The sequence below is a fragment of the Nycticebus coucang genome, chromosome 12, assembly GCF_027406575.1.
Source record: "Nycticebus coucang isolate mNycCou1 chromosome 12, mNycCou1.pri, whole genome shotgun sequence".
In the NCBI taxonomy this organism is placed as follows: domain Eukaryota; kingdom Metazoa; phylum Chordata; class Mammalia; order Primates; family Lorisidae; genus Nycticebus; species Nycticebus coucang.
The window spans coordinates 44,998,280-45,020,459 of record NC_069791.1 but is presented as its reverse complement, the minus strand read 5'-3'; the positions used below and the strand labels follow the sequence as shown (position 1 = coordinate 45,020,459).

General features: G+C 35.4%; 1 protein-coding gene across 7 annotated transcripts in view; it reads left to right on the top strand.

Annotated features, from left to right (window-relative positions):
• Window positions 1-22,180, top strand: part of ATF7IP (activating transcription factor 7 interacting protein) — a 163,481-nt gene that overhangs the window by 113,202 nt on the left and 28,099 nt on the right. For all 7 annotated transcript variants that reach the window (XM_053554455.1, XM_053554453.1, XM_053554448.1 and 4 more), the window contains 4 exons: window positions 6,699-6,777; window positions 8,774-8,929; window positions 11,000-11,182; window positions 15,811-15,923. In XM_053554455.1, the coding sequence (XP_053410430.1) occupies window positions 6,699-6,777; window positions 8,774-8,929; window positions 11,000-11,182; window positions 15,811-15,923 (531 nt within the window). The remainder of the gene's footprint in view (window positions 1-6,698; window positions 6,778-8,773; window positions 8,930-10,999; window positions 11,183-15,810; window positions 15,924-22,180) is intronic.

Genomic DNA, 22,180 nt, shown 5'->3' with positions numbered 1-22,180 from the left:
TCTAATTATAGCCCACAGGAGAATGGCCTCAGTACTTTTTGATACAATGAAAATCGTTCAGTGTCTGTTATTTTTTGTTGTTTTTAACAACTGTCCAGTTTCTCACAGTCTCTCTGTAATGCTTGACAAAAATTGTTCCATTTGTTTTCCCTAGTAGTTCTGTTACAGTGTTACATCTGCTAACTAACTAGTTGGATTATACAATTTACAGTCTAGTCATTTGGCTTCATGTACTGTAATAATTGTCTGCAAAATGAAAACACATGTAACTTCTTCCAGGTCCAACTTTTTTTCTTTTTTTTAAAGACAGACTCTCAGTATGTCACACTTGGTAGAGTGCGATGACATCACAGCTCACAGTAACCTCAAACTCTTAGGCTTAAGCGATTCTCTTGCCTCAGCCTCCCAAGTAGCTGGGATTATAAGTGCCTGCCTCAATGCCGGGTTATTTTTTGGTTGCAGTTGTCATTGTTGTTTAGTGGGCCTGGGCCAGGCTTCAACACGCCAGCCTTGGTGTATGTGGCTGGCGCCCTATTTAGTGAGCTACGGGGCCGGCGCTGAGCCCCAGGTACAACTTTTATAGAGGGTCTCACTGGTTAACCCTCACTTGTACAATCTTTGCCACTTTTCCACCACCATTTTAGTTTCCTTAAAGGTGGTCAGAAATATAACATGGGGGGGGGAAGTCTTTGTCTTTTGGATAGTTTATTAATACTTTGTCTTAATACTTTTTCATATTAAATCTAATCCACCCAGTAATGGAGTAATTACTTCTTTCCTGTTTTAACAATGCTCTTCCTTATTCTTGCTTTCGGTATAATAGACAAAAAGTTTCGAATATTAAATTCATTAGTGAATGTAAAGCATTTAGCACAGAGTCTGATAGGAATAGTACCACTTTTTATGACTATCTTATAAATGCAGTTAATAATTATTCAAATAATTACCAATTTTATTTCTGAAAAGAAAAATGTATCCAGACTACTTGTAATGATGACAGATAGATTATTATCAGTCCAATAAAAATCATATTTTATAGCTTAGATGATTAATATTGTAGGTTTTTCTTTCTTGTCTTAGGTAAGCATTTGATGATATAAATTTTCCTGTAAGCACCACATTTCACAAATTTTTATATGTTGTGTTTTGATATCATTCATTTTATTACTTCCTTTTGGAGCTTGGATTTTTTTTTTTAATTGGAAAAAATATATTTTATAAAGGGAAATTACAAACATATTTCACTTATAAATGAGGATGCAATATCCTAAGCAACATTTTAACAAGTTGCATTAAAAATTAATGTTCAAGTAATGTACTCTGGTCAAGGATCTTGGATTTTTTTTAGTGTGTTAATTTAATAGTACTTGGGGATTTTACAAATATCTTTTTATTTTTATTGATTTCTCATTTAATGCTGTTGTTTTTAGAAAATATCATGTTAGATGTTATAATGGCATATTTTAGTGATTTATCATTACACTTGAAAATGCTATATTTCTGATTGTTGGGTTTGGTGTTTTATAAATTTCAATTAATTTGAGTGGTTGATTGTGTCCTTTGGTTCTTCTGTATGTTTATTGGTGGTTGGCTTTTGTTTTAGTAGTTTTATCTATTACCTGTTGGGAATGGTACTTTAGTCTGCAACGTGATTGTGAATTTGTCTGTTTCTCTCTTTAAATTTTACAAGTTTTGTTTCATATACAGTATTTTGATGCTGTATGATAAGGTATATATCTTTTGTGATACGTAATCTATCATCTTGATACTTTCCTGCTATATAGACACTTACATCATTATAAAGTTTCCCTCTTTAATCTGTTTCTCTGATAGGATATCACCACAGCAGCATTTTTGTGCTTACTGTTTGCATATTTTCTCTTTTCAGCCTTTTACTGTGTTTTTGCATTTAAAGTATATCGCTAGAAAAGAAGTATTATTTTTGATATTGTGATTTCTTGCTGTTTTATGCAGCTGACAGTCTCTTTGATAGTTCTTAGTCCAATAGTATGATTATTTATATAGTTGGGCGTAGATCTGCTATTCGCTATTGGATTTTTGTTTTTTCTTCTGTTTTGTTGTTTCTATGTGCTTTCTTTCCTGCTTTATCTTGTGTCAGTTTTTTAAAAAGTATTCTATCTTAATTCCTCTGACTTTCTACCTATATGTGTTTTCTTTTTCTTTCTTTTTTTTTTTTTTAGGGGTTTAAAATATGTATCTTAAAAGTAATACCAGTATACTTAAGATCAATATTGAATTACTTGGTTAAGTTATAGGAACCTTGCAATTGTATGCTTAGTTCACATTTGGCCTCATTAATGCTCATGCTTTCCTTGTGTGGCACATTCTTATTTTCATATATATTTTGATTTTGTTTTTTCACATATTACATTACATATTACATCTACATATATTATAAATCTTTAAATACATTGTTTTTAATTATTCAGTTTTAGAGCAGAGTTTTATAGAATTTTCGAACAGAAAAGATATATTGCCTTTAATATTTTTATCCTTTCGTTTACCTTTTCTGTCCTCTTCTTTCCTACCTGTGAGTTTAAGTTGGCATTTCCTTTTGAACTAAATAATTTCCTTAAGCTTTTCTTATAGTATAGATTTGCTAGTTGTGCCTTCTATTGGTTTTTGTATATCTAAAAATCTACTTTTTCTTTCCTTTGCAGTTTTTGGCTGGGGCTGGGTTTGAACCTGCCACCTCCGGCATATGGGGCCAGTGCCCCACTTCTTTGGTACTTTTGTCTGTTCTGTCTTTTCTCAAGGAGAGCTTCACTGGATTCAGAATTCTTAGATTAAAGGTTTTTTGTTTTTTTTTTTTAAATTATCAACACTTTAAATATATTCTTTCAGTGTCTTCTTGCTCCCATAATTTCGGGTCAATAGTCATCGATTATTCTTTGGTCTTTTGTAACATGTAGGTTTCTCTGGGTTTGTCAAAATTTTCCTTTCCATTCATTTCAGTAATTTGATGTGTATAGGAGTGAACTTTTTAGTGTTTGTCCTACTTGAGGTTCACTGAACCTCTTAGTTTTTTTTTTTTTTTGATACAGAGTCTCATTATGTCGCTCTCAGTAAAGTGCTGTGATGTCACAGTTCATAGCAACCTCAAACTCTAGGGTTTAAGCAATTCTCTTGCCTCAGCCTCCCAAGTAGGTGGGACTACAGGTGCCTGCTGCAACACCTGGCTATTTTTTGTTTGCAGTTGTCATTATTGTTTAGCAGGCCCAGGCCAGGCTCCAACTCACCACCTTCAGTCTATGTGGCCAGCACCCTACTCAATGAGCTATGGGCACCTAGTCAAACCTCTTAGATTTTTAAATAATATTTTTCACCACATTTCTTTCTTTGGTTTATCTCACTTTAGAGTTTTGCTAAACTTTTTATTACTACTCAAGGTTCTTTTCCTATTTCCTTCTGTTTTTTGTCTGGTCTATGGATTGCAAAAGTTTGATTTATAGCATCAGTTTTACTGAGGTTTTTCTGTTTTATTTTCCTTTAATTCTTTGGTTTTTGTTTTGTTTTGTTTTTCTTAGAGGTACAGTCTCACTTTGTCACCCTAGGTAGAGTGTCATGGCATCATCGTAGCTCACAGCAACCTCAAACTCTAGGGTAGAGCAATCCTTTTGCCTTAGCCTCCTGAGTAGCTAGGGCTACAGGCGCTTGCCACAACACCTGGCTATTTTTAGTAGAGTTGGTGTCTTGCTCTTGCTCAGGCTGGTCTTGAACTCATGAGCTCAAGCAGTCCACCCACCTGACCTCTTAGAGTACTGGGATTACAGGCATGCCCAGCTTTTGAACATATTTTTAATAGCTAGTTTGAAGTTTTTACGTGCTGAATGTAACATCTGACTGACTTTGCTTGGAGTCTTTTTTTTTGGTTTTTGGCCAGGGCTGGGTTTGAACTCGCCACCTCTGGCATATGGGACCAGCGCCCTACTCTTTGAGCCACAGGTGCCTCCCAGCTTGGAGTCATTTTATATTGATTTATCTTTTATCCCTAAGCTCGGTTCTATTTTACTGTTTTTTGTAGGTTTTTTTGATAAATTTCAAAACTTAGTAAATTTTGAAAGTCAGATCTTACAGAAAATATATCATAGTAATTAGATTCTCCTGATAATCCTTGAAGTTTGTTGGGGACTTTAGTTTTGGATTTTACAGATTTGTGGTATTTGTTTATAAATAGGCCATTTTCTGTGAATTCGTTATTGTAGAAAGATAAGATTTAGATTTGTATTATTATCTTTGGATTGGGCCAAGAGTGTCTTTCTTTTCTTTCTGTCTTTTTTTGAGACAGAGTCTCACTATGTCACCCTCAGTAGAATGCCATGGCGTCACAGCTCACAGCATCCTCAAACTCTTGGGCTAAGCAGTTCTCTTGCCTTGGCCTCCCAAGTAGCTGGGACTAAAGGTGCGCCCCACAATGCCTGGCTTATTTTTGTTGTTGTTGTTGTCGTTGTTCAGCAGGCCTAGGCTGGGTTTGAACTGGACAGCCCTAGTGCATGTGGCCAGCCCCCAAACCACTGACCTACTGGCACCAAGCCTGGGAGAGGATTTTCTAAACTCAAGAATTATTTTCTGGGCGGCGCCTGTGGCTCATTGAGTAGGTTGCCAGCCCCATATACTGAGGCTGGTGGGTTCAAACCTGGCCCTGGCCAAACTGCAACAAAAAAATAGCCGGGCGTTGTGGTGAGCGGCTGTAGTCCCAGCTACTCGGAGGCTGAGGCAAGAGAATCGCCTAAGCCCAAGAGCTGGAGTTTGCTGTGAGCTGTGATGCAATGGCCCTCTCTCCAGGGCGATAAAGTGAGACTCTGTCTCTAAAAAATAAATAAATAAATAAAGCTAATTAAAAAAGAAAAGAGTGAGACCCTGTCTCTAAAAAACAGCCGGGCATTATGGCCGGCACCTGTAGTCCCAGCTACTTGGGAAGCAGACGCAAGACAATCGCTTAAGCCCAAGAGTTTGAGGTTGCTGTGGGCTGTGACTGTGACTGTCACAGCACTCTACCAAGGGCTACAAGTGTGGATCTGTCTCAAAAAATATATATATATATATTTTCTTTAATTTCATAAAATTTGAGTTTTGCTGATGAAAACTTTAATCATTAAGGCGATCTTAGTATAATATAGCAAAACAAATTGTGATTATTACTTACTAAGCAGTTATTGTGTGTCGTGTGGTGTTAAGCACCTTATATACATATTTGCTTTAATCCTCATGATATCCTCAATATCTATATTTTGGAAATTGAGAAAATTATCTCTTCACACAAATTCTTTGAGCCAATAAGTTGGAACTACAAGATACACTCAATCTTTCTGACTTCAGACTCCTGGCCCCTTAAGTCTGTGTTGTTCTGCTTTCCTTTTTTTGTTGCTATCGTGTGGTTTTTAAAGGGTTTTTTAAAAATCCTGATATTTCTAATGATTTTGCACAATGGGTTGATTTTGATCAAATCGGATGTTCAGTAAATAGCATATCATACTATATCATATTTATCATTCATATCATTCCATGCTATTTTTTAGGGAAAAAGAAAGTGTTTTATATTTTTTCATTTTGTTTTGCATTCAGTCTCCATAGCGATTGTCAAAATTTGCTAATGCCAACTTTATTTCAAGTAGTCGTGGCTACTTGAAAGGTTGAGGACGCCTGCTTATGCAGTGGACAGCTTAATTTTTTGACACAAACTTCTGGAATTCATTTTAAAATTGTATTTTTATCTGGCAGTTGTTTATCTCTAAAGTATCCTGGGGATTTATCTGATGAACTCTGGTTTTTTGTTTTGTTTTTTTGGCTGGTCTGGGTTTGAACCCACCACCTCTGGTATATGGGGCTGGTGCCCTACTCCTTTGAACCACAGGTGCCTCCCATGGTATAACCATTCTTACATCCAGATTGAACCAGGTTCTTCATTAACCTCATTTCTCTTCACTATTACTGTATTTTTTTGTTGTATATACAAAGACTGTCTGGAAAGCATTCAGCCATTTTCAATACTGTTTTTCATATTACATGGCTGGATGTTTTCCTGTCAGTCCTCACATATGTGTTTGCCAGAATTTCCTTTGTAAAATGCAGAAATTTTATTTTAAAAATAAAATTTATGGCAAACCACATTTCAACAGCACAATGAGTATAAAGTGGAAAGTCAAATATTCCATCATTTCACTCTCCACAAATAACCATTGTTATCAATTTTTTATACGTATGTAGTATATCCTTCCAGAAATTTCCTACGTGTGTATAAGCATAGAAAATCTTTATGCAACCCAGGTAGATCTATACTATACATAGTTCTGAAATTACTTTAACATCTGCTCTTGTTACTATTCTATGAGTAACATGCATTCTTTTCTGTAGTATTCCCTTTTATGGATGTACAATGAGTTAATTAACCAGTTCTCCCTTGATCTAGTTTTTAAAACAAATTACTTTCTCCAGTTAGTTTAATAAGTTTAATATGTAGAGATGTTTCATTTCTTTTTATGTAAAAGATTTCAGAATCTTCTAAATGGGGTTTGCTTGACCAAAAGAACTCATAAATAGTATCTTCTGAGAGAAGGTTAAATACAAAGTTAGAAGCGAAGGGTACACTTATACCACAAGAAAACGTATTTATCGTTTATGTATTGAACACTCAAGTCAATTACCATAGCAGTAAACCTAGAAATTTTGTTTTTCAGAGTGGAAAACCCTCTGGCAGTGATTCAGGTGGTGTCATTGATCTCACAATGGATGATGAAGAGAGTGCGGCTTCTCAAGGTACTTAAATAGTAATCATACTGAGGAATACTTTGATACTATTTTTTTTTTTACTCTTAATATAATACAATATTATAATATAATAATATATTAAGACATGTCTTTATAGTAGTATGCTTGGTATATTTGTATGTCTTTTAGAATGCAAGTTTTTAAAATTAGAATTAAAAAATAAAAATCAAATCTTGAGTGAATATGAATAAGTTATAGAGGAAAACAGCAATTAGAAGAATACTTGCTTTGTGGAGCACCTCTGTTTTTGTATCTGTTAGTTCACTTGATCTTTGCAGTGACTCTTAATACTCATTTTGTAGTTAAGGGGGCTCTACCAAGTCAGAGTCAACACAGAACCTAGGAATCAAGTCCAGCTCTTCTGACTCTGAATTAAATGGTGTGTGTATGTGTGTGTGTGTTAAGGAGATACTTGTGAATGTATTTACATTTAATTTTGATCATTTGAATTTTCTTTATTTAGAGTTATATAAAGAAAAATGAAAGTAATTAAAAAAATTCACATTCAATATTATGAGTTAAAGTATTTAGAAACTATATTGGAAAGATACTAAACTATATTCTCAGTTATTCTTCTGTGATGTTAATAGGTGTTTTGTGAATAAAAACTTCTGTGCTTAATTATTTTTTAGGAAATGATGAGTTCAAGTTAAATGGGTTTTTCTTAATGCAGGCTATCTGAGCCTTTACTATGCAAATTTATAATGTAAATACATCTTCAAGAACTATTCAAGATATAAAGTATCTCTCAAACTGATTTGAATGTACAAAATAACTTTGTTCACAGATGTATCTACAGAATTCTGTGGTGATAATTATTGCATGTGTAAAATCAAGTGAAGATAATTTGCTTAATTAATTATTATTACTTTAAAGACATTAAACTTTCTAAAATCCTAGAGATTTAAAAAGTCATATTTGGGGGAATATTATAGTTTAGCTGGGTTTGGGAAAACAAAATTAAATAGCTATACCGTTGACTTAATGTCAAGTTTGTTGTATAAAACTGAAGTAAAACTGGGAAATTTTTACTCTCCTTTATCAGGGTTAAACTTGTATCATATAATTATTCTTTAAAAGTTTCAAATTATCTATATTGCTTTCACTGTATTGTTATAAATAGGGTTGACTATAATGGATCCCTATAGGACAAAAATAAATGAAGGTTATCTTTGAGATGACACAGGTAGGGCTGATTCTAGATTAGTACCCTTACCATTACCTTTTCCAGAATCCATGCCTCATGTATTCTCTTTTCATTGCCCCACCTTTGGGTCTAGCTCTAATTCTCCCATTCTGAAATACCTTGTTCTCCAGTAGCAGCAAATTAAAGTATCAGTTGCTGAAGCCTTAAATTTTATTTATATTTTAGTGAGGAATTCATTTTGGATAAAAGGGCTTTTTGCTCACCATCTACATAAGTAGTTTTCTGTTTTTAAGACTTTTGTCTGAGATACAAACATTTATTTAATAGGCTGTTGGGAAAGAAACGTTTTTAAGTAAACTTTATCTGTATATTTTAAACACTGCATAGTAACGATAAGCAATCATCTGTGTTATCAAACAGAAGAACCTAAACGACAGTGGAGTAACTGAAATTTCAACATCATGGTGGAAGACTTACCAATTTATAAGTATTTGTCTAGGAAAATGTTCTTGATATTGGCATGTGAATATATAGATACATATTTATGGAAGTGATAACATTATTTTAGTTGATAGGATATTATATTGGATCCAGAAATAAGATTCTTTCATAAAAAATAAACAGAACATAAAACTGAATTCCTATAAATGTGAATTGGAATCTTTGATAGAACCAACCTTGAATTTTGTATGCTCCTGACTTGAGTTTTAAATCAGAAAATAATGCAAATAGGTCAAAAGAAATTTTTCTCTTGGAGGTAAATGTGACCCATAAAGCAAAAGACTTATATTCTAAATTTTTTCCTGTCAATCACAATGTCTCGCTTTTAATTAACAGACCCCAAAAAGTTAAATCACACTCCTGTATCAACCATGGGTCCTTCTCAGCCTGTGTTACGACCATTACAACCCATACAACCAGCTCCACCTCTTCAACCATCTGGAGTACCAACAAGTGGACCATCTCAGACAACTATACACTTACTACCTACAGGTAAATGTGCTGAATCATTGAAATAGAAGCTTTAATTTGCCTAACTATGACTATAGAATTGAGTAGAAAAAATAAGAAAATTAAGACTAATTCCCATTGTTAGTTTGAAGACAATGTATGTGTTTTTGAACACAATATAATTTAGTTTGGTCATAGTCTCAAGGGGGACCACTGGTAGAGAGAATGGCTATAAAGAAGTCTTAATCTGTATATGTTTTTGTCATCTGCTAGCAGATATCTTGTAAACAGTAGAAGTGAATGTAGCTTCTCTGGAAAGGATGGGTATGATGATGTGTTCAGTGTATAAGTAAGAAATTATAATTGATCTAACAAATTTTAAATGAGTCTTTAGATGGTTTTAACTGGCTTAACACTATTATTAGGAAGTATATGTTAATGTTTTATTTGTTACCTTTCAAGAAGCTACAAATCAGACCTTTTCAAGATATAGCCTATGTCTCCTAAACTGTTTAGAAGCCAATCAAGATAATTTGTCTTCTGGGGCAGCGCCTGTGGCTCAAAGGAGTAGGGTGCCGGCCCCATTTGCTGGAGGTGGTGGGTTCAAACCCAGCCCTAGCCAAAAACTGCAAAAAAAAAAAAGATATTTTGTCTTCCGTAAAACAGTCCATTGCTTGGGATTTATATGCAAAATACTTATATAAACACTCTTGTCATTTGAAGAAAACATTGAGTTAAAATGGGGTTTTAATCAGTGAAATTTATACTTAGAATACTGGAGTAACTTGTATGACTAAGGATATTTTCTATAGTGATTTAGCAGACTGTTAATTAATCTTCAAAATATGAAATTATGGTTGTGCAGGGAATGCCTGATAGGTTGGTAATTACTGTTTAGATTTGTTGCATTTCAGAATTCTAAATGCTTATCCAGAATTTCCTATCAAGTTAAGCCACATTTTAACTTGGCATTGCCAGGCCAAAAGAATGTGCTTTTATATGACTTTATCAAGTTAGGATATATAAAGAATGAGGCATCTTTAAAGAAATCTTTTTATCTTTGTTATATCTAGTATTTTCTTTCAAATTTATTAATAGTTTATTATAAAACTTATTTTTTCCATATGACAATAGATTTATTATTGTGTTTCCTCTTAAAAATCTTTGTTATTGTAGTTCCATGCTATCAGTGATATTTAGGACTCATTTTTTGATAAATATCAAATTATTACTGAAGGATTTAGTGCTTTTTAGAACCCTACATTAGGAAGAATGTATGAGTGGAGGAGGGGAAGTCTAAATTTTAATGAATGTTTTACTCATTTAAATAAAAGATAGGTTACTTCACCTGAACAGTAACCTGAAGTATAATAGCCAGCCAGTTTCTTGAACTGTAGGAATGCAAAGATATTCTTTTGGATTTATACACCCTTGGAAGAAGGCCTAGAGGGCCTGTAATTCTACTTTACTAAGAACAATTTAAAATTGAGGAAGAATAAATTGCGGTAGGTCACACTCCTGTGGCATCATACGCTTATGTGTAAACCCTCCCTTCCCTCCTTTTAATCTTCACAAGCTTATTATCTAGTCAGACTAGAGTAGGAAGGGGGATTGAATGTGGTTAAGGTGTTCTCTTTTTCTGAATGTTGGATTTTCTTTTTTCTTTTCTTTTTTTGAGACTGAGTTTTACTCTGTGCCCTGGATGGAGTGCTGTGATGTGCTAGCTCACAGCACCCTCAATTGATCACTTTGAGCTCAATTGATCACTTTGCTCCAGCCTCCCCCTTCTATTTTTAGTGGAGATAGAGTTGCTCTTGTTGTTGCTCAGACTGGTCTAAAACTCCTGCACTCCGGCGATCCACCTCCCTCAACCTCCCAGGTTGCTAAGATTACAGGTGTGAGCCACCCGCCTAGCCTCTGAGTGTTGGATTTTAATATTAATAATTTTGATTGGCTCTATCATTTTTATCTTGCAGGCTTATAAGAGACTATTATTTCTATTACTCTCCTTGTTATAGTTAATTGGATTCTATGCAAAGTAATTGCCATTTAATATATTTGCTTAATGTAGAATTTACTGTGTTATTAATCTCTTTTCCTGTCTTCCACTAGCTCCAACTACCGTGAATGTAACACATCGTCCAGTAACTCAGGTGACCACAAGACTCCCTGTACCAAGAGCTCCTGCAAACCACCAAGTGGTTTATACAACGCTCCCAGCACCACCAGCTCAGGCTCCCTTGCGAGGAACCGTTATGCAAGCTCCTGCTGTTCGGCAGGTCAATCCCCAAAATAGTAAGAGACTTTTCTTGTCGGGAAAAGACTTTTCTTGTCCAAGATAAATGTAGCTCTCTTCAAGCACTTAGTTGGAGTAGCTTATATTGATGTTAGATTTTGCAAAAAGTTTTTGTATTTATTAAAACTGTTATAAGTTTAAGAGCTCTATTGTACAACATGATGACTGTAGAATAGTTAATAACAATATATTGTATACTTGAAAATAGTTGATAAAGCATATTTTAAGTGTTGTTACCACAAAAAATTGGTAAGGATGTGAGGTAATACATGTTAATTAGCTTGATTTAGCCATTCTACCATATAGACATATTTCAAAATATATTGTTGTATATCATAAATATGTATAATTTTCATTTGTCAATTATAAAGGCAATAATAATTTTTAAAAGAAATGTCAGGAAATCCCCCCAAATCGACGATTATTATTATTTTTTATTGTTTGGGTTTCATTGAGGGTACAAAGAATTACGTTACACTGATTGCATTTGTTAGATAAGGTCCCTCTTATACTTGTGTCCCACCCCAAGATGTGTGCCATACACTGTGACCCCCTCCCCCTCACCTCCCGGCTCCCTGATCCCTCGTTCCCCAGCTCCACCTATTGTGTTAACTCATCTACTGCCTTCATATTAAAATTGAGTACATTGGATTATTGTTTCTCCATTCTTGTGAAGCTTTACTAAGAAGAATGTGTTCTACCTCCATCCAAGTTAATACAAAAGATGTAAAGTCTCCATCTTTTTTAATGGCTGAATAGTATTCCATGATATACATATACCACAGCTTGTTAATCCATTCGAGGGTTGGTAGGCATTTAGTTTGTTTCCACATTTTGGCAATTGTAAATTGAGCTGTAGTAAACAGTCTAGTGCAAATGTCCTTATGATAAAAAGATTTTTTTTTTCTGGGTAGATGCCTCGTAATGAGATTGCAAGATGAAATGAAAGATCTAATTTGAGATCTTTGAGGATTCTCCATACTTCTTTCCAAATTAGTTTGTAGTCTGTAAAAGTGTTCCCTTCTCTCCACATCCAAGTCAGCATCTGTAGCTTTGAGATTTTGTGAGGTGGGCCATTCTCACTGGGATATCTCAGGGTAGTTTTGATTTGCATTTCTCTGATAATTAGGGACGATGAGCATTTTTTCATGTTTGTTAGCCATTCGTTTGTCTTCTTTAGCGAAGGCTCTATTCATGTGTCTTGCCCAGAGATGCAGGGGATTGTTGGATCTTTTTTTGTTGATTAATTTGAGTTCTCTATAGATCCTAGTTATCAAGCTTTTGTCCGATTCATAATATGCAAATATTTTTTTCCCATTCTGAAGCTGTCTATTTGCTTTAGTTTTTGTTTCCTTAGCTATATAAAAGCTTTTCGGTTTAATTAAGTCCCATTTGTTTATTTTTACTGTTGAAATTGCCGTGGGAATCTTTTTCATAAAATCCGTCCCCAGGTTGATATCTTTAAGTGTTTCCCCACACTTCCTTCAAGGATTTTTATTGCTTCATGCCCTAGATTTAAATCTTTCATCCATCTTGAATCCATTTTTGTAAGTGGTGAGAGGTGCAGGTCCAGTTCCAGTCTTTTACATGTGGTTATCCAGTTTCCCAACACCATTTATTGAATAGGGATTCTTTTCCCCTGTATATCTTCTTGTTTGATTCATCAAAGATGAGGTGGCTGTAAGATGTTAGTTTCATCTCATGGTTTCCTATTCGATTCTGCGAGTTTCTATTTTTGTGCCAATACCATGCTGTTTTGATCACTGTGGCCTAAAGTATGGTAGGGCAATATCCCCAGGCTTTGTTTTTATTACTAATTGCCTTGGCTATATGGAGTTTTTTCTGGTTCCATACAAAATGAAGAATCATCTTTTCCAGATCCTGAAAGTATGATGATGGTATTTTAATGGGGATTGCAGTGAATCTGTAGTTTGCTTTGGGAAATATAGACATTTTGACAATGTTGATTCTCCCCAGCCGTAAGCATGGTATGTTCTTGGATTTCTTAATATCTTCTGTTGTTTCTTTTCTTAGGGTTTCATAATTTTCTTTGTAGAGGTCCTTCGCCTCTTTTTGTAGGTATATTCCCAGGTATTTCATTTTTTTCTCAGACTCCCGTGAAGGGAATTATGTCCTTGATTAGCTTCTCATCTTGGCTGTTTTTGGCATATACAAAGGCTACTGATTTGTAGACATTGATTTTATATCCTGAGACATTACTGTATTTTTTGATCATTTCCAGGAGTCTTGTCATTGAGTCTTTGGGGTTCACTTGGTATAAGATCATATTATATAGGCAAAGAGTGAGAGTTTGACCTCCTCTTCCCCCATTTGGATGCCTTTTATTTCCTTCTCTTGCCAATAGAATCAGGGAAGAACTTCCAGCACTATATTCAATAGCAGTGGTGATAGAGGGTAACCTTTTCTGGTTCCAGTTTTAAGTGGAAAAGCTTTCAGTTTTACTCTATTCAGAATAATATTAGCTGTGGGTTTGTCATAGATGGCTTTAATAAGGTTAAGAAATGTGCCACCTATGCCTATATTCTTAAGTGTTCTAATTAGAAAAGGATGCTGAATTTTATCAAATGCTTTTTCTGTGTCTATGAGAGGATCACATGGTCTTTGTTTTTGCTTCTGTGTTGATACAGTGAATTATGTTTATAGACTTGCATATGTTAAACCAGCCTGCCTTGCATCCCTTGGATGAAACCTACATGATCATGATGAATGATTTTTTTTTTTTTATCGGCTGTAATCTATTGGCTAGGATTTTATCGAGAATTTTTGCATTTATATTCATTAGTGAAATTGGTCTGAAGTTCTCCTTTTTAGTTGGGTCCTTTCCTGGTTTTGCTTTGTAGAATGTGTTTGGGGAGGTTCTTTCCTTCTCCATGTTTTGGAATATTTGCAGCATGGGTATAAGCTCTTCTTTGAAAGTTTGATAGAATTCTGGTGTGAAACCATCTAGACCACGGCATTTTTTTGCTGGGAAATATTTTATTGTTTGATCTCAGTTCTTAAAATTGGTCTGTTTTAGAGTTCTATTTCCTCTTGGTTAATTCTAGGAAGAGGGCACGATTCCAGGTATTGATCCATTTCCTCAAAATTGTCAAATTTCTGGGCATAGAGTTTCTTGTAGTACTCAGAGATAATCTCTTGTATGTTGCGTGAAAGTCTCCCAATTGATCGGTGACACAGAGAAATGAGTCCTGCAATGAAATAGTCTGAGTAATAAGGAGGACCACTTATACTCTCATGGCAAGTGGCCATCTTTATTTCTTCCACCAAAGCTTATATAGGCACATAACTTAATCAGTTAACACATAACTTAAACCTTGGCCCCAGGCCTCTTACTGCCTAGTACTTAAGGGCCTACTGATAAACCAGATTAACCGATAACCATTTTACTATCATTATCTAAAGCTATCCTTATGGACTAAGGTTTAACAGGATTAACTGATAACTACTTCACTAAAGTTATTCTTAGGCTAAGTAATGAAAAACAGAACCACAAAACAAGATTCTGGGGAAATAAGCTGTTTGAATGCTTGACTATCCTTAAGTTTACCAAGAGTCATGTCGGGGAAAATTAGCTGACATGGTTATGAATGACTTCTGGGAAACTAGGTTCACCACAGTCAGGGAACCTGGCAGAACTATAGCATGAGCCTGGCAGATAATGAAAATATGGCAAGAATATGGTCAGGGCAGTATGTAGTTCTAAATTTTCTACTTCTGTTGCCCATGTATGTCCAGTTTTCTGTTAGAGGAGATGAATATCCTCAGCTGATCAGTTAATAATGGAGAGAAAGAAAGGAACCTTGTTAACACAAAGCAAGGATGACTGACTTGAGCTTTCTCTCCTGGCTAAAAAGATGAGAGAGAGCAAGGATCTTTATGAAGATACCCTTAACTTATCTGTCCTCTGAGTAACAGTGTTTCATCTCAACTTGTTTGTCTTTTATATATGTGGTGCACAACCAATGTTCTAGGATTTTTTTTTTTTTTTTTTTTTTTGAGACAGAGTTGTCGCCATAGGTAGAGTACTGTGGCGTCACAGCTTACAGCAACCTCAAACTCTTGGGCTTAAGCGATTCTCTTGCCTCAGCCTCCTGAATAACTGGGACTACAGGTGCCTACCACAACACCTGGCTATTTTTTGGTTGCAGTTGTCGTTGTTTAGCAGGCCCAGGCTGGGCTCGAACTGCCATCCTTGGTGTATGTGGCTGGCACCCTACTCAGTGAGCTTTAGGCACCGAGCCTGTTCTAGGATTTTTATTCATAACCCTCCTACTAAGGATCTGTTTATTTCTCCCTGTGGCGGACCTTATGTTTTCCTCTTTCTTTTTTTCCTGACTCATGTTGGTGGCACTTGAGAAATGGATTTATGGAAGTTATATTTATTTTGAGTGCTTGCCTATGTGAAAATTTCTTTATTCTTATGTTTAAATGACAGCTTGGCTGAATCTGTCTAGCTGTCTACTATCTATCTATCTGTATGTCTTGATTGGAAATTTTTTTCCTTTCATATTTTGAAAACATTTGTTCACTGACTTAAAGTATTTAATCAGTGTAGCACCAAATTTACAATAGAATTCTGATTTCTTTTCTTAATTTTCTTTTGTAGGTGTTACAGTTCGAGTGCCTCAAACAACTACATATGTTGTAAACAATGGATTAACTTTGGGATCAGCAGGACCTCAACTCACCGTGCATCACCGACCACCACAAGTGCATACTGTAAGTGTTTGTGCTTGGCTTTACAAAACTCTATAAACTGTGAAGCTATCAAATATTATTGTAGTTAGTATTTTTCTATAAAGTAGTTATCAAAGAGAATTGAAAGGTCTTTTTCCAGCAGAAGTTTAAGATAATTAATCCTACCATTATGAACAAATATTCCTAGAGATGAAGAATCATTAAGAAGCATTGAGTTTGCTTGTGGTGTACATTGTATAAAAGGAAGTCTACCCTTTGGGGCTTGTGAAGTGAAATAGACTGTTTCTGACTCATGGTTAAATTAAGAAGAGGGTTGGACACAGTAGCTCATACCTTTAATCTTAGTAGTTTGAAAGGCTGATGTGGAAGATCTCTTGAAGCCAGGAATTCTAAGACCAGCCTGAACAACATAGATTCCCATCAGTACAAAAAAATATAAAAATTAGCTGGGCATGGTGCATACACCTATAGTCCCAGCTGCTCAGGAGGCTGAGGCAGGAAGATTGCTTAAGCCCAGGAATTTGAGGTTATAGTGAGCTGTGGTGACCCCACTATACTCTACCCAGAGCAACATAATAAAACCTTATCTCAAGATAATTACGTAAATACATTAATTAAATGAAGAAGAATCTTTTTTTTATGGTCTAAAAATTATTCTTTTCCTCCAAACCTTTACATACCACTTCTAGCTGCTCTTTAGTAATCAATTTATTGTTTTAAATCATCCGGTGGTAACAGGAAATCATTTTATTAAGAGATACCAAGAGAAAACTAAAGATTTCTCTTTAAATTTAGCCTCCTAAACAATGTCATACTATCCTGTAACATGATTATGACAGTGATTTATATGTAATATTACATAAATGGAAATGCTGGCTTTATGAGAAAAGAGAGGGGAGAATGTAAAGCTATCAGATATTATTGTAATTTGTAATTAGTTTTAACTTTTTCTTAAAGTAGTAAAGCTGATACCACTTTTTACCTAACAAATATCCTTTTCTTTTTAAAACTCATAGTAGTTTATTGAATGCTTACCATGTACCAAGCACTGTTAATATACTTGGTCCTCACAGGAGGCCTTTAGGACTATGGGTAGACCTTTTTTTATCTTTTGTCATAGATGTGGCAGCTAACATACAGAGAGGTTCAGTAACCAACCCAAGATCTTACCTCTCAAGAACCCATGTTTTCAGCTTTAGAGCTTGTGCTCTTAACAGATAATTGTTTTTTTATCATTAATGGAACACACTATATTACCAGGCACTCTACTAAGTTCTTTCTTTCTTTTTTTTGTTTTCTTTTTAAGGCCTTCTTCTAAGTGATCTAAATTCTCTACATGTATTGTTTTATTTAACCCTTACAACACTGTGAGAGTTTAAGTAAATAGTCCCCTTTTGATAGAAAAGGATACTCTGTCATTAGCAAAGGTAGTATCAGAACCAGAGTCATTTAAAAATTCAAGTTGCCTGAGCTCAGCAGCCCTTCTAGAGTGTTTGCAGAGTGCTTCAAATCTAGCCCTATTAGGATATGTGGCAAATATGCCATTACTTTTGTTTGCTCCTACAAGTAAGTTCTTTCATTCCATATTCCTTCAAAGGTATATATGTGAGAGTTGTCTGGAAGTTATCCAGCCATACATATTATATTTTATTGTTATATTAACAGTGGCTGGATACTTTTGGACAGCCCTCATATCGCATCAATTTGTTGTGTAATTTTGCAGATCTTATAACCTATCACAGCTTTATAAAATTTTATTTTATTAAAAAATATTTATTTATATTATATTTATAGTTTATTTAAAATAAACTATATCTCACTGGAGAACTATTCTTTCTTTTAGTGTAACTTTTAAGAACTTTATTTCCTTTCAGATTATTATGGGGGTACATATGTTTTAGTTATATAGTTTGCTATTGAAGGTTAATGTCAGAGTTACAGGTGTGTCCTTCACTCAGAAAATAAGTACTGTGTATTCTGGTGCATTGTACCTATTGGATAGGAATTTACCCATCTCCTTTTCACCCTCCCCCCACTTGAATTTCATTGAGTTTTGCTTCTGTATAAGTATGTGTAGGTGTTGAGTATTGATTACACGTAGTGTTTGTTTTTCCATTCTTGTGAAATTTCACTTAGGAGAATGGTCCCCAAATGTCTTTTTATCCTTTGGATAAATAACTAGTAGTGGGATTGCAGGATGAAATGGTAGGTCTACTTCTAGTTTTTTGAGGGATCTCCACACTACTTTCCATAGAGTAGTACCTGTTTGCAGTTGTACTGTACCTGTTTGCAGTCGTACTACCAGTGTATGAGGATTCCTTTTTCTCCACACCCATGCCAGCATCTGTTGCTTTGGGACTTTATGATGTAAGCCATTCTTCCTGGGTTATGACATATCTCAATGTGGTTTTGATTTGCATTTCTCTGAGGATTAGAGATGAGCATTTTTCATGTGTTTGTTGGCTATTAATCTGTCTTTGTAAGAAAAGTTTTTGTTCGTGTCTCTTGCCCAATTTTTAATGGGTTATTTGCTATTGTTCATTTGTTTTAATTCTTCGTAGATTCTGGTTATCAGCTCTTTTGTCGAATGTGTAGTATGCAGTATCTTCTCCCATTCTGTAGGCTTTCTGTTTGTTTTGTTGATTGCATCCTTGGTTGTGCAGAATCTTTTTAACTTCATCAGGTCCCATTTATTTTTGTTGCTGTGATTACCAGTGAAGTCTTTCTCATAGAGTCCTTCCCTAGCCTGATGTCTTTAAGAGTTTTTCCAACACTTCTAAGATTTTTTTTTTTTTGAGATAAGAGTCTTACTATGTTGCCCTCTGTAGAGTCCTGTAGCATCACAGCTCACAGCAACCTCAAACTCCTGAGTTTAAGTGATTCTCTTGCCTCCGCGTCCCAAGTAGCTGGGACTACAGGTGTCCACCACAACACCCGGCTATTTTTTGGTTGGAGTTGTTGTTGTTTAGCAGGCCCAGGCCAGGCTCAAACCCGCCAGCCTTGGTGTATGTCCACTTCTAAGATTTTTATTTCATGTCTTAGGTTTCATGTCTTGGTTTAAAACTGTTATGCATTCATGAGTTAATTTTTATGAGGGGTGAGAGATGTGGGTTCTGTTTCAGTCTTTTACATGTGGCTAACCAGTTCTCCCAGCACCATATATTGAATGGGGTTTCTTTTCTCTGGTGTATGCTTTTTAAATTTTTGGTAAAAAATCAGATGGTGAAAACAAACAATAAAAAGATGGCAATTCGAAGATGGTTTCATTTCTAGATCCTCTGTTGTATTCCATAGGTTACTTCTCCATTTTTATGCCAATTCCTTGTTATTTTGGTCAGTATAGCCTTGTAATATAATTTGAAGTCCGGTGAAGTGATACCTCTAAATTTGTTCTTATTTTGTAGGATTCCATCGGCTATGTGGAGTCTTTCTTGATTCCATATGAATCATAGAACTATTACAACATCTGCAAAATATGACGTTGGCATTTTAATGGGGATTGCATTGAACCTGTAAATCACTTTCATAGTATGGACATTTTAACGATACTGATTCTGCCAGTCCATGAACATGACACGTTTTTCTATCAAAATCCTCTGCAGTTTCTTTTTTCAATGTTTCCTTGTTCTCTCCATAGAGATCTTTCACCACCTTTGTTAAATATATTCCAAGGTATTTAATTTTCTTTGATTCTACTGTAAAGGGTATTATGTCTTTAAGTCTATTTTTTTGCTTGACTATTGGCATTTATGAAAGCTACTGATTTGTACACATTGATTTTATATCCTGTGATGTTGCTGTATTTATTTATCAATTTCAGGAGTCTCTTGTTTGAATCCTTGCAGTTTTCTACATACAAGATCATATTGTCAGCAATAATGATAGTTTGACCTCTTCTGTCCCCATTTGGATACCCTTGATATGCTTCTCATGTCTGATTGTTCTGGCTAGGCTTCCGGCACTGTGTTGAATAGTAGTGGCAATAGTAGATCCTTGTCTGGTTCCAGTTATAACCAGGAATACTTTCAATTTTTCTCCATTCAGTATGATGTTGGCTGTGGGTTTATCATAGATGGCTTCTATCAGTTTAAGGAATGTCCCATCTGTGCCAGTTAAGTGTCTTTATCAAAAAAGGGTTCTGGAGTGGCGCCTGTGGCTCAGTGGGTAGGGTGCTGGCCCCATATACCGAGGGTGATGGGTTCAAACTCGGCCCCGGCCAAACTGCAGCAAAAATATAGCCCGCCAGTAGTCCCAGCTACTCAGGAGGCTGAGGCAAGAGAATCGCCTAAGCCCAGGAGTCAGAGGTTGCTGTAAGCTGTGTGATGCCATGGCACTCTACCAAGGGTGATAAAGTAAGATTCTGTCTCTACAAAAATAAATAAATATATAAAAAAGGGTGCTGAATTTTGTCAAATGCTTTTCTACATCTATATTGAGAGGATCATATAGTCTTTGTTTTTATTTCTATTTATGTAGTAAATTCTGTTAATAGATTTGCGTATGTTGAAACATCTTTGCATCCCTGGGATGAAGCCTACCTGGTTGTGATGAATTTTTTTTTTTTTTCATATGTAGCTGAATTTTGTTTGTTAAGATTTTATTGAGTTTTTTTTTTTTGGTCTCTATTTTCATTAAAGATACTGGTCTGTCATTTTCTTTTTGTGTTATATCCTTCCCTGGCTTTGGTATCAGGGTGATGCTTTTTTTTGTAGAAGTTGGGGAGGGTTCCTTCTTTCTCCTTGTTATAGAATAGATTCTGCAATATATGTACAAGCTCTTTGAAGATTTGGTAGTGTTCTGGTGTAAAACCGTCTGGTCTTGGACACTTTTTGTTGAAAGATTTTTTTTATTGTTGCTTCACTTTTGGTGCTTGATACTGGTCACCTCAGGAGTTCTATTTCTTCCTGGTTGAGTCTAGGGAGGTAGTATGGTTCAAGGAATTAGTTTATTTCCTCCACTTTTTCAAATTTCCGGGCATAGAGATTTTTATTGTTTTCAATGATGATGTTTTGTATTTCTGTGGTATATGTTATTTCTCCTGTTTTCACTTTTGACTTAGTTTATTAGAGTCCTTTTTTGTTTTTGGTTAAGTTAGACAAAGGCTTGTCAGTTTTGTTTATCTTTTCAAAGAACCAGCCATTTGCCTTATTAGTTTTCTATATGGGTTTTTTTTTTTTTTTTGTAGAGACAGAGTCTCACCCTATGGCCCTCGGTAGAGTGCCGTGGCCTCACACAGCTCACAGCAACCTCCAACTCCTGGGCTTAAGCGATTCTCTTGCCTCAGCCTCCCAAGCAGCTGGGACTACAGGCGCCCGCCACAATGCCCAGCTATTTTTTGGTTTTTGCAGTTTGGCCGGGGCTGGGTTCGAACCCGCCACCCTCGGTATATGGGGCCGGCGCCCCACCGACTGAGCCACAGGCGCCGCCCTTCTATATGGTTTTTATGTTCTCTATTTCAGTTAGTTCTGATGTGATCTTGATTATTTATTTTCTTCGATGCTGGGTTTTGCATTGGTTTGCTCTTCCTTTTACAGTTTCTTAAGATAACTCATTACATTGTTGATTTGTGATCTTTTCTGATTTCTGGATATGGGCATTTAAGGCAATGAGTTTTCCTCTCAGAACTGCTTTTTCACTATCCCACAAGTTTTTATAGCTTGTGGCCCCATTGTCATTTTGTTCAAAGAACCTAATTTCCATCTTTAGCTTCTTCTTGTCCTAACTATCATTCAGCAATAAGTGGTTTAATTTCCATGACTTTGTGTGGGGAGAAGGGTTTCTGTTGGAATTCATTTCTAATTTTATTCCTCTGTGGTCTGTAAAGATACATGATATAATTTCTATTTTATTTTATTTATTTACTTTTTTTACATTTGTTGAGGTTTATTTTGTGGCCTAGGATATGATCAGTCTTGGAGAATGATCCATGAGCTGTTGAGAAGAACACACATTCAGTATTTTGGGGGTGGAATGTTCTATAGATGTTAAGTCTGTTTATTCTAGAGTTGTGTTTAAAGTTCAAACTTTAATTTCTGTTTGGAGGATCTTTCCAGGTCTGTTAGTGGGTGTTGAAGTCCCTGGGTATTACCATGTTGTTCATTATTTTGTTTAGATGAAGCAAATTTGCTTTAGAAATTTGGGAGCACCTAAGTTGGGTATATAAATACTTTTTTTTTTTTTCCTTAACCAATGTGTAATGACCATCTTTTTCTTTCTTTGCTTTTGTGGCTTTAAATTTCGTAATGGCGATGAGAATTGCAACACCTGCTTTCTTTTGA